Below are 16,843 nucleotides of genomic sequence, written 5' to 3'. Positions count from 1 at the left end.
GGCTGAGCAGGTTCTCGCTCTCTATCTCAGCTGTAGGATGTGACGGTGGAAGTAGGACTCTCTGTATTACTGCTGTCATTATACTAAGCTGTGTATGTCCTGGTGCACACACTGGCAGTGTCGCAGTACTGCTCCGCCATGTTCAGTGACCTTTTATCTGATCCGCATCTCCTCTTTCCGCAGGACTCCTCTCTGCCACTGGCTGTCTTCATTTGGGATGTGGAGAACTCGAGTGATGAGGAGACTGAGGTTTCCATTATGTTCTCTATGAGAAACGGCAGCGGGGCCAAAACTGACCGAGCTGGGGGCCACTGGAATGAACCATTTAATTTGCACAACAACGGGGTTCCAGTCACTGGTGTCCTGTTACATCACTGTTCCTGCCCCAACCCCTTCACTCTGGGGATTGCCGTGCGTGAGAGGGTAAGTAAATGTGGGTTTATCTGCAGCCCCACCTGCTGGAGGGAGAGGGTAAGACAGACTGTGAGTGTGACTTACCTGTAGCCCCGCCTGCTGGAGGGAGAGGGTAAGACGGACTGTGAGTGTGACTTACCTGTAGCCCCACCTGCTGGAGGGAGAGGGTAAGATGGACTGTGAGTGTGACTTACCCTCTCCCTCCAGCAGGCGGGGCTACAGGTAAGTCACACTCACAGTCCATCTTACCCTCTCCCTCCAGCAGGTGGGGCTACAGGTAAGTCACAGTCCGTCTTACCCTCTCCCTCCAGCAGGCGGGGCTACAGGTAAGACGGACTGTGAGTGTGACTTACACGTAGCGCCGCCTGCTGGAGGGAGAGGGTAAGACGGACTGTGACTTACCTTTAGCCCCACCTGCTGGAGGGAGAGGGTAAGATGGACTGTGAGTGTGACTTACCTGTAGCCCCGCCTGCTGGAGGGAGAGGGTAAGACGGACTGTGACTTACCTGTAGCCCCACCTGCTGGAGGGAGAGGGTAAGATGGACTGTGAGTGTGACTTACACGTAGCGCCGCCTGCTGGAGGGAGAGGGTAAGACGGACTGTGAGCGTGACTTACCTGTAGCCCCGCCTGCTGGAGGGAGAGGGTAAGACGGACTGTGAGCGTGCCTTATCTGTAGCCCCGCCTGCTGGAGGGAGAGGGTAAGACGGACTGTGAGTGTGACTTACCTGTAGCCCCGCCTGCTGGAGGGAGAGGGTAAGACAGACTGTGACTTACCTGTAGCCCCGCCTGCTGGAGGGAGAGGGTAAGACAGACTGTGAGTGTGACTTATCTGTAGCCCCACCTGCTGGAGGGAGAGGGTAAGACAGACTGTGAGTGTGACTTACCTGTAGCCCCGCCTGCTGGAGGGAGAGGGTAAGACAGACTGTGAGTGTGACTTACCTGTAGCCCCGCCTGCTGGAGGGAGAGGGTAAGACAGACTGTGAGTGTGACTTATCTGTAGCCCCACCTGCTGGAGGGAGAGGGTAAGACAGACTGTGAGTGTGACTTACCTGTAGCCCCACCTGCTGGAGGGAAAGGGTAAGACAGACTGTGAGTGTGACTTACCTGTAGCCCCGCCTGCTGGAGGGAGAGGGTAAGACGGACTGTTAGTGTGACTTATCTGTAGCCCCGCCTGCTGGAGGGACAGGGTAAGACGGACTGTGAGTGTGACTTACCTGTAACCCCGCCAGCTGGAGGGAGAGTGTAAGACAGACTGTGAGTGTGATTTATCTGTAGCCCCACCTGCTGGAGGGAGAGGGTAATACAGACTGTGAGTATGACGTACCTGTAGCCCCGCCTGCTGGAGGGAGAGTGTAAGACAGACTGTGAGTGTGATTTACCTGTAACCCCGCCTGCTGGAGTGAGAGGGTAAGACAGACTGTGAGTGTGACTTACCTGTAGCCCCGCCTGCTGGAGGGAGAGGGTAAGACAGACTGTGACTTACCTGTAGCCCCGCCTGCTGGAGGTAGAGGGTAAGACAGACTGTGAGTGTGACTTACCTGTAGCCCCGCCTGCTGGAGGGAGAGGGTAAGACAGACTGTGACTTACCTGTAGCCCCGCCTGCTGGAGGGAGAGGGTAAGACAGACTGTGACTTACCTGTAGCCCCGCCTGCTGGAGGTAGAGGGTAAGACAGACTGTGAGTGTGATTTACCTGTAACCCCGCCTGCTGGAGTGAGAGGGTAAGACAGACTGTGAGTGTGACTTACCTGTAGCCCCGCCTGCTGGAGGGAGAGTGTAAGACAGACTGTGAGTGTGATTTACCTGTAACCCCGCCTGCTGGAGTGAGAGGGTAAGACAGACTGTGAGTGTGACTTACCTGTAGCCCCGCCTGCTGGAGGGAGAGGGGTAAGACAGACTGTGACTTACCTGTAGCCCCGCCTGCTGGAGGGAGAGGGTAAGACAGACTGTGAGTGTGACTTATCTGTAGCCCCGCCTGCTGGAGGGAGAGGGTAAGACAGACTGTGACTTACCTGTAGCCCCGCCTGCTGGGGGGAGAGGGTAAGACAGACTGTGAGTGTGACTTATCTGTAGCCCCACCTGCTGGAGGGAGAGGGTAAGACAGACTGTGAGTGTGACTTACCCTCTCCCTCCAGCAGGCGGGGCTACAGGTAAGTCACACTCACAGTCTGTCTTACCCTCTCCCTCCAGCAGGCGGGGCTACAGGTAAGACAGACTGTGAGTGTGACTTACCTGTAGCCCCGCCTGCTGGAGGGAGAGGGTAAGACAGACTGTGAGTGTGACTTATCTGTAGCCCCACCTGCTGGAGGGAGAGGGTAAGACAGACTGTGAGTGTGACTTACCTGTAGCCCCACCTGCTGGAGGGAAAGGGTAAGACAGACTGTGAGTGTGACTTACCTGTAGCCCCGCCTGCTGGAGGGAGAGGGTAAGACAGACTGTGAGTGTGACTTATCTGTAGCCCCACCTGCTGGAGGGAGAGGGTAAGACAGACTGTGAGTGTGACTTACCTGTAGCCCCACCTGCTGGAGGGAAAGGGTAAGACAGACTGTGAGTGTGACTTACCTGTAGCCCCGCCTGCTGGAGGGAGAGGGTAAGACGGACTGTTAGTGTGACTTATCTGTAGCCCCGCCTGCTGGAGGGACAGGGTAAGACGGACTGTGAGTGTGACTTACCTGTAGCCCCGCCTGCTGGAGGGAGAGGGTAAGACGGACTGTGAGTGTGACTTACCTGTAGCCCCGCCTGCTGGAGGGAGAGAGTAAGACAGACTGTGAGTGTGACTTACCTGTAGCCCCGCCTGCTGGAGGGAGAGGGTAAGACAGACTGTGAGTGTGACTTGTTTGTAGCCCCACCTGCTGGAGGGAGAGGGTAAGACAGACTGTGAGTGTGACTTACCTGTAGCCCCACCTGCTGGAGGGAGAGGGTAAGACAGACTGTGAGTGTGACCTACCTGTAACCCCGCCAGCTGGAGGGAGAGTGTAAGACAGACTGTGAGTGTGATTTATCTGTAGCCCCGCCTGCTGGAGGGAGAGTGTAAGACAGACTGTGAGTGTGATTTACCTGTAACCCCGCCTGCTGGAGTAAGAGGGTAAGACAGACTGTGAGTGTGACTTACCTGTAGCCCCGCCTGCTGGAGGGAGAGGGTAAGACAGACTGTGACTTACCTGTAGCCCCGTCTGCTGGAGGGAGAGGGTAAGACAGACTGTGAGTGTGATTTATCTGTTGCCCCGCCTGCTGGAGTGAGAGTGTAAGACAGACTGTGAGTGTGATTTACCTGTAACCCCGCCTGCTGGAGTGAGAGGGTAAGACAGACTGTGAGTGTGACTTACCTGTAGCCCCGCCTGCTGGAGGGAGAGGGTAAGACAGACTGTGACTTACCTGTAGCCCCGCCTGCTGTAGGGAGAGGGTAAGACAGACTGTGAGTGTGACTTACCTGTAGCCCCACCTGCTGGAGGGAGAGGGTAAGACAGACTGTGAGTGTGACTTACCTGTAACTCCGCCTGCTGGAGGGAGAGGTTAAGACGGACTGTGAGTGTGACTTACCTGTAGTCCCGCCTGCTGTAGGGAGAGGGTAAGACGGACTGTGAGGGTGACTTACCTGTAGCCCTGCCTGCTGGAGGGAGAGTGTGACTTACCTGTAGCCCCGCCTGCTGGAGGGAGAGGGTAAGACGGACTGTGAGTATGACTTACCTGTAGCCCCGCCTACTGTAGGGAGAAGGTAAGACAGACTGTGAGTGTGACTTACCTGTACCCCCGCCTGCTGGAGGGAGAGGGTAAGACGGACTGTGAGTGTGCCTTACCTGCAGCCCCGCCTGCTGGAGGGAGAGGGTAAGACAGACTGTGAGTGTGACTTACCTGTAACCCCGCCAGCTGGAGGGAGAGTGTAAGACAGACTGTGAGTGTGATTTATCTGTAGCCCCGCCTGCTGGAGGGAGAGTGTAAGACAGACTGTGAGTGTGATTTACCTGTAACCCCGCCTGCTGGAGTGAGAGGGTAAGACGGACTGTGAGTGTGACTTACCTGTAGCCCCGCCTGCTGGAGGTAGAGGGTAAGACAGACTGTGAGTGTGATTTATCTGTAGCCCCGCCTGCTGGAGTGAGAGTGTAAGACAGACTGTGAGTGTGATTTACCTGTAACCCCGCCTGCTGGAGTGAGAGGGTAAGACAGACTGTGAGTGTGACTTACCTGTAGCCCCGCCTGCTGGAGGGAGAGTGTAAGACAGACTGCGAGTGTGATTTACCTGTAACCCCGCCTGCTGGAGTGAGAGGGTAAGACAGACTGTGAGTGTGACTTACCTGTAGCCCCTCCTGCTGGAGGGAGAGGGTAAGACAGACTGTGAGTGGGACTTATCTGTAGCCCCGCCTGCTGGAGGGAGAGGGTAAGACAGACTGTGACTTACCTGTAGCCCCGCCTGCTGGAGGGAGTGGGTAAGACAGACTGTGAGTGTGACTTATCTGTAGCCCCACCTGCTGGAGGGAGAGGGTAAGACAGACTGTGAGTGTGACTTACCTGTAGCCCCGCCTGCTGGAGGGAGAGGGTAAGACAGACTGTGAGTGTGACTTACCTGTAGCCCCGCCTGCTGGAGGGAGAGGGTAAGACAGACTGTGAGTGTGACTTATCTGTAGCCCCACCTGCTGGAGGGAGAGGGTAAGACAGACTGTGAGTGTGACTTACCTGTAGCCCCACCTGCTGGAGGGAAAGGGTAAGACAGACTGTGAGTGTGACTTACCTGTAGCCCCGCCTGCTGGAGGGAGAGGGTAAGACGGACTGTTAGTGTGACTTATCTGTAGCCCCGCCTGCTGGAGGGACAGGGTAAGACGGACTGTGAGTGTGACTTACCTGTAGCCCCGCCTGCTGGAGGGAGAGGGTAAGACGGACTGTGAGTGTGACTTACCTGTAGCCCCGCCTGCTGGAGGGAGAGAGTAAGACAGACTGTGAGTGTGACTTACCTGTAGCCCCGCCTGCTGGAGGGAGAGGGTAAGACAGACTGTGAGTGTGACTTGTTTGTAGCCCCACCTGCTGGAGGGAGAGGGTAAGACAGACTGTGAGTGTGACTTACCTGTAGCCCCACCTGCTGGAGGGAGAGGGTAAGACAGACTGTGAGTGTGATTTATCTGTAGCCCCGCCTGCTGGAGGGAGAGGGTAATACAGACTGTGAGTATGACGTACCTGTAGCCCCGCCTGCTGGAGGGAGAGTGTAAGACAGACTGTGAGTGTGTTTTACCTGTAACCCCGCCTGCTGGAGTAAGAGGGTAAGACAGACTGTGAGTGTGACTTACCTGTAGCCCCGCCTGCTGGAGGGAGAGGGTAAGACAGACTGTGACTTACCTGTAGCCCCGCCTGCTGGAGGTAGAGGGTAAGACAGACTGTGAGTGTGATTTATCTGTAGCCCCGCCTGCTGGAGGGAGAGTGTAAGACAGACTGTGAGTGTGATTTACCTGTAACCCCGCCTGCTGGAGTGAGAGGGTAAGACAGACTGTGAGTGTGACTTACCTGTAGCCCCGCCTGCTGGAGGGAGAGGGTAAGACGGACTGTGAGTGTGCCTTACCTGCAGCCCCGCCTGCTGGAGGGAGAGGGTAAGACGGACTGTGAGTGTGACTTACCTGTAGCCCCGCCTGCTGGAGGGAGAGGGTAAGACGGACTGTGAGTGTGACTTACCTGTAGCCCCGCCTGCTGGAGGGAGAGGGTAGGACAGACTGTGAGTGTGATTTATCTGTAGCCCCGCCTGCTGGAGGGAGAGGGTAGGACAGACTGTGAGTGTGATTTATCTGTAGCCCCGCCTGCTGGAGGGAGAGGGTAAGACGGACTGTGAGTGTGACTTACCTGTAGTCCCGCCTGCTGTAGGGAGAGGGTAAGACGGACTGTGAGTGTGACTGACCTGTAGCCCCGCCTGCTGGAGGGAGAGTGTAGGACAGACTGTGAGTGTGATTTACCTGTAGCCCCGCCTGCTGGAGGGAGAGGGTAAGACGAACTGTGAGTGTGACTTACCTGTAGTCCCGCCTGCTGTAGGGAGAGGGTAAGACGGACTGTGAGTGTGACTTACCTGTAGCCCCGCCTGCTGGAGGGAGAGGGTAAGACGGACTGTGAGTGTGACTTACCTGCAGCCCTGCCTGCTGGAGGGAGAGGGTATGCCGGACTGTGAGTGTGACTTACCTGTAGCCCCGCCTGCTGGAGGGAGAGGGTAAGACGGACTGTGAGTGTGACTTACCTGCAGCCCTGCCTGCTGGAGGGAGAGGGTAAGACGGACTGTGAGTGTGACTTACCTGTAGTCCTGCCTGCTGTAGGGAGAGGGTAAGACGGACTGTGAGTGTGACTTACCTGTAGTCCTGCCTGCTGGAGGGAGAGGGTAAGACGGACTGTGAGTGTGACTTACCTGTAGCCCCGCCTGCTGGAGGGAGAGGGTAAGACGGACTGTGAGTATGACTTACCTGTAGCCCCGCCTACTGTAGGGAGAAGGTAAGACAGACTGTGAGTGTGACTTACCTGTACCCCCGCCTGCTGGAGGGAGAGGGTAAGACGGACTGTGAGTGTGCCTTACCTGCAGCCCCGCCTGCTGGAGGGAGAGGGTAAGACAGACTGTGAGTGTGACTTACCTGTAGCCCCGCCTGCTGGAGGGAGAGGGTAAGACGGACTGTGAGTGTGACTGACCTGTAGCCCCGCCTGCTGGAGGGAGAGGGTAGGACAGACTGTGAGTGTGATTTACCTGTAGCCCCGCCTGCTGGAGGCAGAGGGTAAGACGAACTGTGAGTGTGACTTACCTGTAGTCCCGCCTGCTGTAGGGAGAGGGTAAGACGGACTGTGAGTGTGACTTACCTGTAGCCCCGCCTGCTGGAGGGAGAGGGTAAGACGGACTGTGAGTGTGACTTACCTGTTGCCCCGCCTGCTGGAGGGAGAGGGTAAGACGGACTGTGAGTGTGACTTACCTGTAGTCCCGCCTGCTGTAGGGAGAGGGTAAGACGGACTGTGAGTGTGACTTACCTGTAGCCCCGCCTGCTGGAGGGAGAGGGTAAGACGGACTGTGAGTGTGACTTACCTGTAGCCCCGCCTGCTGGAGGGAGAGGGTAAGACGGACTGTGAGTGTGACTTACCTGTTGCCCCGCCTGCTGGAGGGAGAGGGTAAGACGGACTGTGAGTGTGACTTACCTGTAGTCCCGCCTGCTGTAGGGAGAGGGTAAGACGGACTGTGAGGGTGACTTACCTGTAGCCCTGCCTGCTGGAGGGAGAGGGTAAGACTGACTGTGAGGGTGACTTACCTGTAGCCCCGCCTGCTGGAGGGAGAGGGTAAGACTGACTGTGAGTGTGACTTACCTGTAGCCCCGCCTGCTGGAGGGAGAGGGTAAGACAGACTGTGAGTGTGACTTACCTGTAGCCCCGCCTGCTGGAGGGAGAGGGTAAGACGGACTGTGAGTGTGACTTACCTGTAGCCCCGCCTGCTGGAGGGAGAGGGTAAGACAGACTGTGAGTGGGATTTATCTGTAGCCCCGCCTGCTGGAGGGAGAGGGTAAGACAGACTGTGAGTGTGACTTACCTGTAGCCCCGCCTGCTGGAGGGAGAGGGTAAGACAGACTGTGACTTACCTGTAGCCCCGCCTGCTGGAGGGAGAGGGTAAGACAGACTGTGAGTGTGACTTACCTGTACCCCCGCCTGCTGGAGGGAGAGGGTAAGACAGACTGTGACTTACCTGTAGCCCCACCTGCTGGAGGGAGAGGGTAGGACAGACTGTGAGTGTGACTTACCTGTAGCCCCGCCTGCTGGAGGGAGAGGGTAAGACAAACTGTGAGTGTGATTTACCTGTAACCCCGCCTGCTGGAGGGAGAGGGTAAGACGGACTGTGAGTGTGACTTACCTGTAGCCCCGCCTGCTGGAGGGAGAGGGTAGGACAGACTGTGAGTGTGATTTATCTGTAGCCCCGCCTGCTGGAGGTAGAGGGTAAGACAGACTGCGTCTCTTGCCTGTAGCCCCGCCTGCTGGAGGCAGAGGGTAAGACGGACTGTGAGTGTGACTTACCTGTAGTCCCGCCTGCTGTAGGGAGAGGGTAAGACGGACTGTGAGTGTGACTGACCTGTAGTCCCGCCTGCTGGAGGGAGAGGGTAGGACAGACTGTGAGTGTGATTTACCTGTAGCCCCGCCTTCTGTAGGGAGAGGGTAAGACGGACTGTGAGTGTGACTTACCTGTAGCCCCGCCTGCTGGAGGGAGAGGGTAAGACGGACTGTGAGTGTGACTTACCTGTAGCCCCGCCTGCTGGAGGGAGAGGGTAAGACGGACTGTGAGTGTGACTTACCTGTAGTCCTGTATGCTGTATGGAGAGGGTAAGACGGACTGTGAGTGTGACTTACCTGTAGCCCCGCCTGCTGGAGGGAGAGGGTAAGACGGACTGTGAGTGTGACTTACCTGTTGCCCCGCCTGCTGGAGGGAGAGGGTAAGACGGACTGTGAGTGTGACTTACCTGTAGTCCCGCCTGCTGTAGGGAGAGGGTAAGACGGACTGTGAGTGTGACTTACCTGTAGCCCTGCCTGCTGGAGGGAGAGTGTAAGACGGACTGTGAGTGTGACTTACCTGTAGCCCGCCTGCTGGAGGGAGAGGGTAAGATGGACTGTGAGTGTGACTTACCTGTTGCCCCGCCTGCTGGAGGGAGAGGGTAAGACGGACTGTGAGTGTGACTTACCTGTAGTCCCGCCTGCTGTAGGGAGAGGGTAAGACGGACTGTGAGTGTGACTTACCTGTAGCCCTGCCTGCTGGAGGGAGAGTGTAAGACGGACTGTGAGTGTGACTTACCTGTAGCCCGCCTGCTGGAGGGAGAGGGTAAGATAAACTGTGAGTGTGACTTACCTGTAGCCCCGCCTGCTGGAGGGAGAGGGTAAGACGGACTGTGACTTACCTTTAGCCCCACCTGCTGGAGGGAGAGGGTAAGATGGACTGTGATTGTGACTTACCTGTAGCCCCGCCTGCTGGAGGGAGAGGGTAAGTCAGACTGTGAGTGTGACTTACCTGTAGCCCCGCCTGCTGGAGGGAGAGGGTAAGACAGACTGTGACTTACCTGTAGCCCCGCCTGCTGGAGGGAGAGGGTAAGACGGACTGTGAGTGTGACTTACCTGTAGCCCCACCTGCTGGAGGGAGAGGGTAAGATGGATTGTGAGTGTGACTTACCTGTAGCCCCGCCTGCTGGAAGGAGAGAGTAAGACGGACTGTGACTTACCTGTAGCCCCGCCTGCTGGAGGGAGAGGGTAAGATGGACTGTGAGTGTGACTTACCTGTAGCCCCGCCTACTGGAGGGAGAGGGTAAGACGGACTGTGACTTACCTGTAGCCCCACCTGCTGGAGGGAGAGGGTAAGATGGACTGTGAGTGTGACTTACACGTAGCGCCGCCTGCTGGAGGGAGAGGGTAAGACGGACTGTGAGTGTGACTTACCTGTAGCCCCGCCTGCTGGAGGGAGAGGGTAAGACGGACTGTGACTTACCTGTAGCCCCACCTGCTGGAGGGAGAGGGTAAGATGGACTGTGAGTGTGACTTACCTGTAGCCCCGCCTGCTGGAGGGAGAGGGTAAGACGGACTGTGAGTGTGACTTACACGTAGCGCCGCCTGCTGGAGGGAGAGGGTAAGACGAACTGTGACTTACCTTTAGCCCCACCTGCTGGAGGGAGAGGGTAAGATGGACTGTGAGTGTGACTTACCTGTAGCCCCGCCTGCTGGAGGGAGAGGGTAAGACGGACTGTGACTTACCTGTAGCCCCACCTGCTGGAGGGAGAGGGTAAGATGGACTGTGAGTGTGACTTACACGTAGCGCCGCCTGCTGGAGGGAGAGGGTAAGACGGACTGTGAGTGTGACTTACCTGTAGCCCCGCCTGCTGGAGGGAGAGGGTAAGACGGACTGTGACTTACCTGTAGCCCCACCTGCTGGAGGGAGAGGGTAAGATGGACTGTGAGTGTGACTTACACGTAGCGCCGCCTGCTGGAGGGAGAGGGTAAGACGGACTGTGAGCGTGACTTACCTGTAGCCCCGCCTGCTGGAGGGAGAGGGTAAGACGGACTGTGAGCGTGCCTTATCTGTAGCCCCGCCTGCTGGAGGGAGAGGGTAAGACGGACTGTGAGTGTGACTTACCTGTAGCCCCGCCTGCTGGAGGGAGAGGGTAAGACAGACTGTGACTTACCTGTAGCCCCGCCTGCTGGAGTGAGAGGGTAAGACAGACTGTGAGTGTGACTTACCTGTAGCCCCGCCTGCTGGAGGGAGAGGGTAAGACAGACTGTGACTTACCTGTAGCCCCGCCTGCTGGAGGGAGAGGGTAAGACGGACTGTGAGTGTGACTTACCTGTAGCCCCGCCTGCTGGAGGGAGAGGCTAAGACGGACTGTGACTTACCTGTAGCCCCACCTGCTGGAGGGAGAGGGTAAGATGGACTGTGAGTGTGACTTACACGTAGCGCCGCCTGCTGGAGGGAGAGGGTAAGACTGACTGTGAGCGTGACTTACCTGTAGCCCCGCCTGCTGGAGGGAGAGGGTAAGACAGACTGTGAGTGTGACTTACCTGTAGCCCCGCCTGCTGGAGGGAGAGGGTAAGACAGACTGTGACTTACCTGTAGCCCCGCCTGCTGGAGGGAGAGGGTAAGACAGACTGTGAGTGTGACTTATCTGTAGCCCCACCTGCTGGAGGGAGAGGGTAAGACAGACTGTGAGTGTGATTTATCTGTAGCCCCGCCTGCTGGAGTGAGAGTGTAAGACAGACTGTGAGTGTGATTTACCTGTAACCCCGCCTGCTGGAGTGAGAGGGTAAGACAGACTGTGAGTGTGACTTACCTGTAGCCCCGCCTGCTGGAGGGAGAGTGTAAGACAGACTGTGAGTGTGATTTACCTGTAACCCCGCCTGCTGGAGTGAGAGGGTAAGACAGACTGTGAGTGTGACTTACCTGTAGCCCCGCCTGCTGGAGGGAGAGGGTAAGACAGACTGTGACTTACCTGTAGCCCCGCCTGCTGGAGGGAGAGGGTAAGACGGACTGTGAGTGTGACTTACCTGTAGCCCCGCCTGCTGGAGGGAGAGGCTAAGACGGACTGTGACTTGCCTGTAGCCCCGCCTGCTGGAGTGAGAGGGTAAGACAGACTGTGAGTGTGACTTACCTGTAGCCCCGCCTGCTGGAGGGAGAGGGTAAGACAGACTGTGAGTGTGACTTGTTTGTAGCCCCACCTGCTGGAGGGAGAGGGTAAGACAGACTGTGAGTGTGACTTACCTGTAGCCCCACCTGCTGGAGTGAGAGGGTAAGACAGACTGTGAGTGTGACTTACCTGTATCCCCGCCTGCTGGAGGGAGAGGGTAAGACAGACTGTGACTTACCTGTAGCCCCGCCTGCTGGAGGGAGAGGGTAAGACTGACTGTGAGCGTGACTTACCTGTAGCCCCGCCTGCTGGAGGGAGAGGGTAAGACAGACTGTGAGTGTGACTTACCTGTAGCCCCGCCTGCTGGAGGGAGAGGGTAAGACAGACTGTGACTTACCTGTAGCCCCGCCTGCTGGAGGGAGAGGGTAAGACAGACTGTGAGTGTGACTTATCTGTAGCCCCACCTGCTGGAGGGAGAGGGTAAGACAGACTGTGAGTGTGACTTACCTGTAGCCCCGCCTGCTGGAGGGAGAGGGTAAGACAGACTGTGAGTGTGACTTATCTGTAGCCCCGCCTGCTGGAGGGAGAGGGTAAGACAGACTGTGAGTGTGACTTACCTGTAGCCCCGCCTGCTGGAGGGAGAGGGTAAGACAGACTGTGAGTGTGACTTATCTGTAGCCCCACCTGCTGGAGGGAGAGGGTAAGACAGACTGTGAGTGTGACTTACCTGTAGCCCCACCTGCTGGAGGGAAAGGGTAAGACAGACTGTGAGTGTGACTTACCTGTAGCCCCGCCTGCTGGAGGGAGAGGGTAAGACGGACTGTTAGTGTGACTTATCTGTAGCCCCGCCTGCTGGAGGGACAGGGTAAGACGGACTGTGAGTGTGACTTACCTGTAGCCCCGCCTGCTGGAGGGAGAGGGTAAGACGGACTGTGAGTGTGACTTACCTGTAGCCCCGCCTGCTGGAGTGAGAGGGTAAGACAGACTGTGAGTGTGACTTACCTGTAGCCCCGCCTGCTGGAGGGAGAGGGTAAGACAGACTGTGAGTGTGACTTGTTTGTAGCCCCACCTGCTGGAGGGAGAGGGTAAGACAGACTGTGAGTGTGACTTACCTGTAGCTCCACCTGCTGGAGGGAGAGGGTAAGACAGACTGTGAGTGTGACTTACCTGTAACCCCGCCAGCTGGAGGGAGAGTGTAAGACAGACTGTGAGTGTGATTTACCTGTAACCCCGCCTGCTGGAGTGAGAGGGTAAGACAGACTGTGAGTGTGACTTACCTGTAGCCCCGCCTGCTGGAGGGAGAGGGTAAGACAGACTGTGACTTACCTGTAGCCCCGCCTGCTGGAGGTAGAGGGTAAGACAGACTGTGCGTGTGATTTATCTGTAGCCCCGCCTGCTGGAGTGAGAGTGTAAGACAGACTGTGAGTGTGATTTACCTGTAACCCCGCCTGCTGGAGTGAGAGGGTAAGACAGACTGTGAGTGTGACTTACCTGTAGCCCCGCCTGCTGGAGGGAGAGTGTAAGACAGACTGTGAGTGTGATTTACCTGTAACCCCGCCTGCTGGAGTGAGAGGGTAAGACAGACTGCGAGTGTGACTTACCTGTAGCCCCGCCTGCTGGAGGGAGAGGGTAAGACAGACTGTGACTTACCTGTAACCCCGCCTGCTGGAGGGAGAGGGTAAGACAGACTGTGAGTGTGACTTACCTGTAGCCCCGCCTGCTGGAGGGAGAGGGTAAGACAGACTGTGAGTGTGACTTGTTTGTAGCCCCACCTGCTGGAGGGAGAGGGTAAGACAGACTGTGAGTGTGACTTACCTATAGCTCCACCTGCTGGAGGGAGAGGGTAAGACAGACTGTGAGTGTGACTTACCTGTAACCCCGCCAGCTGGAGGGAGAGTGTAAGACAGACTGTGAGTGTGATTTACCTGTAACCCCGCCTGCTGGAGTGAGAGGGTAAGACAGACTGTGACTGTGACTTACCTGTAGCCCCGCCTGCTGGAGGGAGAGGGTAAGACAGACTGTGACTTACCTGTAGCCCCGCCTGCTGGAGGTAGAGGGTAAGACAGACTGTGCGTGTGATTTATCTGTAGCCCCGCCTGCTGGAGTGAGAGTGTAAGACAGACTGTGAGTGTGATTTACCTGTAACCCCGCCTGCTGGAGTGAGAGGGTAAGACAGACTGTGAGTGTGACTTACCTGTAGCCCCGCCTGCTGGAGGGAGAGTGTAAGACAGACTGTGAGTGTGATTTACCTGTAACCCCGCCTGCTGGAGTGAGAGGGTAAGACAGACTGCGAGTGTGACTTACCTGTAGCCCCGCCTGCTGGAGGGAGAGGGTAAGACAGACTGTGACTTACCTGTAACCCCGCCTGCTGGAGGGAGAGGGTAAGACGGACTGTGAGTGTGACTTATCTGTAGCCCCGCCTGCTGGAGGGAGAGGGTAAGACAGACTGTGACTTACTTGTAGCCCCGCCTGCTGGAGGGAGAGGGTAAGACGGACTGTGAGTGTGACTTATCTGTAGCCCCACCTGCTGGAGGGAGAGGGTAAGACAGACAGTGAGTGTGACTTACCTGTAGCCCCGCCTGCTGGAGGGAGAGGGTAAGACAGACTGTGAGTGTGACTTACCTGTAGCCCCGCCTGCTGGAGGGAGAGGGTAAGACAGACTGTGAGTGTGACTTATCTGTAGCCCCACCTGCTGGAGGGAGAGGGTAAGACAGACTGTGAGTGTGACTTACCTGTAGCCCCACCTGCTGGAGGGAGAGGGTAAGACAGACTGTGAGTGTGACTTACCTGTAACCCCGCCAGCTGGAGGGAGAGTGTAAGACAGACTGTGAGTGTGATTTATCTGTAGCCCCGCCTGCTGGAGGGAGAGGGTAATACAGACTGTGAGTATGACGTACCTGTAGCCCCGCCTGCTGGAGGGAGAGTGTAAGACAGACTGTGAGTGTGACTTACCTGTAGTCCCGCCTGCTGTAGGGAGAGGGTAAGACGGACTGTGAGGGTGACTTACCTGTAGCCCTGCCTGCTGGAGGGAGAGGGTAAGACTGACTGTGAGGGTGACTTACCTGTAGCCCCGCCTGCTGGAGGGAGAGGGTAAGACTGACTGTGAGTGTGACTTACCTGTAGCCCCGCCTGCTGGAGGGAGAGGGTAAGACAGACTGTGAGTGTGACTTACCTGTAGCCCCGCCTGCTGGAGGGAGAGGGTAAGACGGACTGTGAGTGTGACTTACCTGTAGCCCCGCCTGCTGGAGGGAGAGGGTAAGACAGACTGTGAGTGGGATTTATCTGTAGCCCCGCCTGCTGGAGGGAGAGGGTAAGACAGACTGTGAGTGTGACTTACCTGTAGCCCCGCCTGCTGGAGGGAGAGGGTAAGACAGACTGTGACTTACCTGTAGCCCCGCCTGCTGGAGGGAGAGGGTAAGACAGACTGTGAGTGTGACTTACCTGTACCCCCGCCTGCTGGAGGGAGAGGGTAAGACAGACTGTGACTTACCTGTAGCCCCACCTGCTGGAGGGAGAGGGTAGGACAGACTGTGAGTGTGACTTACCTGTAGCCCCGCCTGCTGGAGGGAGAGGGTAAGACAAACTGTGAGTGTGATTTACCTGTAACCCCGCCTGCTGGAGGGAGAGGGTAAGACGGACTGTGAGTGTGACTTACCTGTAGCCCCGCCTGCTGGAGGGAGAGGGTAGGACAGACTGTGAGTGTGATTTATCTGTAGCCCCGCCTGCTGGAGGTAGAGGGTAAGACAGACTGCGTCTCTTGCCTGTAGCCCCGCCTGCTGGAGGCAGAGGGTAAGACGGACTGTGAGTGTGACTTACCTGTAGTCCCGCCTGCTGTAGGGAGAGGGTAAGACGGACTGCGAGTGTGACTGACCTGTAGTCCCGCCTGCTGGAGGGAGAGGGTAGGACAGACTGTGAGTGTGATTTACCTGTAGCCCCGCCTTCTGTAGGGAGAGGGTAAGACGGACTGTGAGTGTGACTTACCTGTAGCCCCGCCTGCTGGAGGGAGAGGGTAAGACGGACTGTGAGTGTGACTTACCTGTAGCCCCGCCTGCTGGAGGGAGAGGGTAAGACGGACTGTGAGTGTGACTTACCTGTAGTCCTGTATGCTGTATGGAGAGGGTAAGACGGACTGTGAGTGTGACTTACCTGTAGCCCCGCCTGCTGGAGGGAGAGGGTAAGACGGACTGTGAGTGTGACTTACCTGTTGCCCCGCCTGCTGGAGGGAGAGGGTAAGACGGACTGTGAGTGTGACTTACCTGTAGTCCCGCCTGCTGTAGGGAGAGGGTAAGACGGACTGTGAGTGTGACTTACCTGTAGCCCTGCCTGCTGGAGGGAGAGTGTAAGACGGACTGTGAGTGTGACTTACCTGTAGCCCGCCTGCTGGAGGGAGAGGGTAAGATGGACTGTGAGTGTGACTTACCTGTTGCCCCGCCTGCTGGAGGGAGAGGGTAAGACGGACTGTGAGTGTGACTTACCTGTAGTCCCGCCTGCTGTAGGGAGAGGGTAAGACGGACTGTGAGTGTGACTTACCTGTAGCCCTGCCTGCTGGAGGGAGAGTGTAAGACGGACTGTGAGTGTGACTTACCTGTAGCCCGCCTGCTGGAGGGAGAGGGTAAGATGGACTGTGAGTGTGACTTACCTGTAGCCCCGCCTGCTGGAGGGAGAGGGTAAGACGGACTGTGACTTACCTTTAGCCCCGCCTGCTGGAGGGAGAGGGTAAGACAGACTGTGAGTGTGACTTACCTGTAGCCCCGCCTGCTGGAGGGAGAGGGTAAGACAGACTGTGAGTGTGACTTACCTGTAGCCCCGCCTGCTGGAGGGAGAGGGTAAGACAGACTGTGACTTACCTGTAGCCCCGCCTGCTGGAGGGAGAGGGTAAGACGGACTGTGAGTGTGACTTACCTGTAGCCCCACCTGCTGGAGGGAGAGGGTAAGATGGATTGTGAGTGTGACTTACCTGTAGCCCCGCCTGCTGGAAGGAGAGAGTAAGACGGACTGTGACTTACCTGTAGCCCCGCCTGCTGGAGGGAGAGGGTAAGATGGACTGTGAGTGTGACTTACCTGTAGCCCCGCCTACTGGAGGGAGAGGGTAAGACGGACTGTGACTTACCTGTAGCCCCACCTGCTGGAGGGAGAGGGTAAGATGGACTGTGAGTGTGACTTACACGTAGCGCCGCCTGCTGGAGGGAGAGGGTAAGACGGACTGTGAGTGTGACTTACCTGTAGCCCCGCCTGCTGGAGGGAGAGGGTAAGACGGACTGTGACTTACCTGTAGCCCCACCTGCTGGAGGGAGAGGGTAAGATGGACTGTGAGTGTGACTTACCTGTAGCCCCGCCTGCTGGAGG

General features: G+C 57.1%; 1 protein-coding gene across 1 annotated transcript in view; it reads left to right on the top strand.

Annotated features, from left to right (window-relative positions):
* The window catches only part of GBA2 (glucosylceramidase beta 2), a 331,889-nt gene that overhangs the window by 113,643 nt on the left and 201,403 nt on the right, over positions 1 to 16,843 (top strand). Inside the window, exon 6 of the mRNA XM_063957477.1 lies at positions 184 to 423. Coding sequence (XP_063813547.1) covers positions 184 to 423 — 240 coding nt within the window. The remainder of the gene's footprint in view (positions 1 to 183; positions 424 to 16,843) is intronic.

Source organism: Pseudophryne corroboree, chromosome 1, assembly GCF_028390025.1.
Source record: "Pseudophryne corroboree isolate aPseCor3 chromosome 1, aPseCor3.hap2, whole genome shotgun sequence".
Lineage (NCBI taxonomy): Eukaryota > Metazoa > Chordata > Amphibia > Anura > Myobatrachidae > Pseudophryne > Pseudophryne corroboree.
Note: the sequence above shows the minus strand (reverse complement) of the source record. Positions and strands in the feature narration are given on the sequence as shown.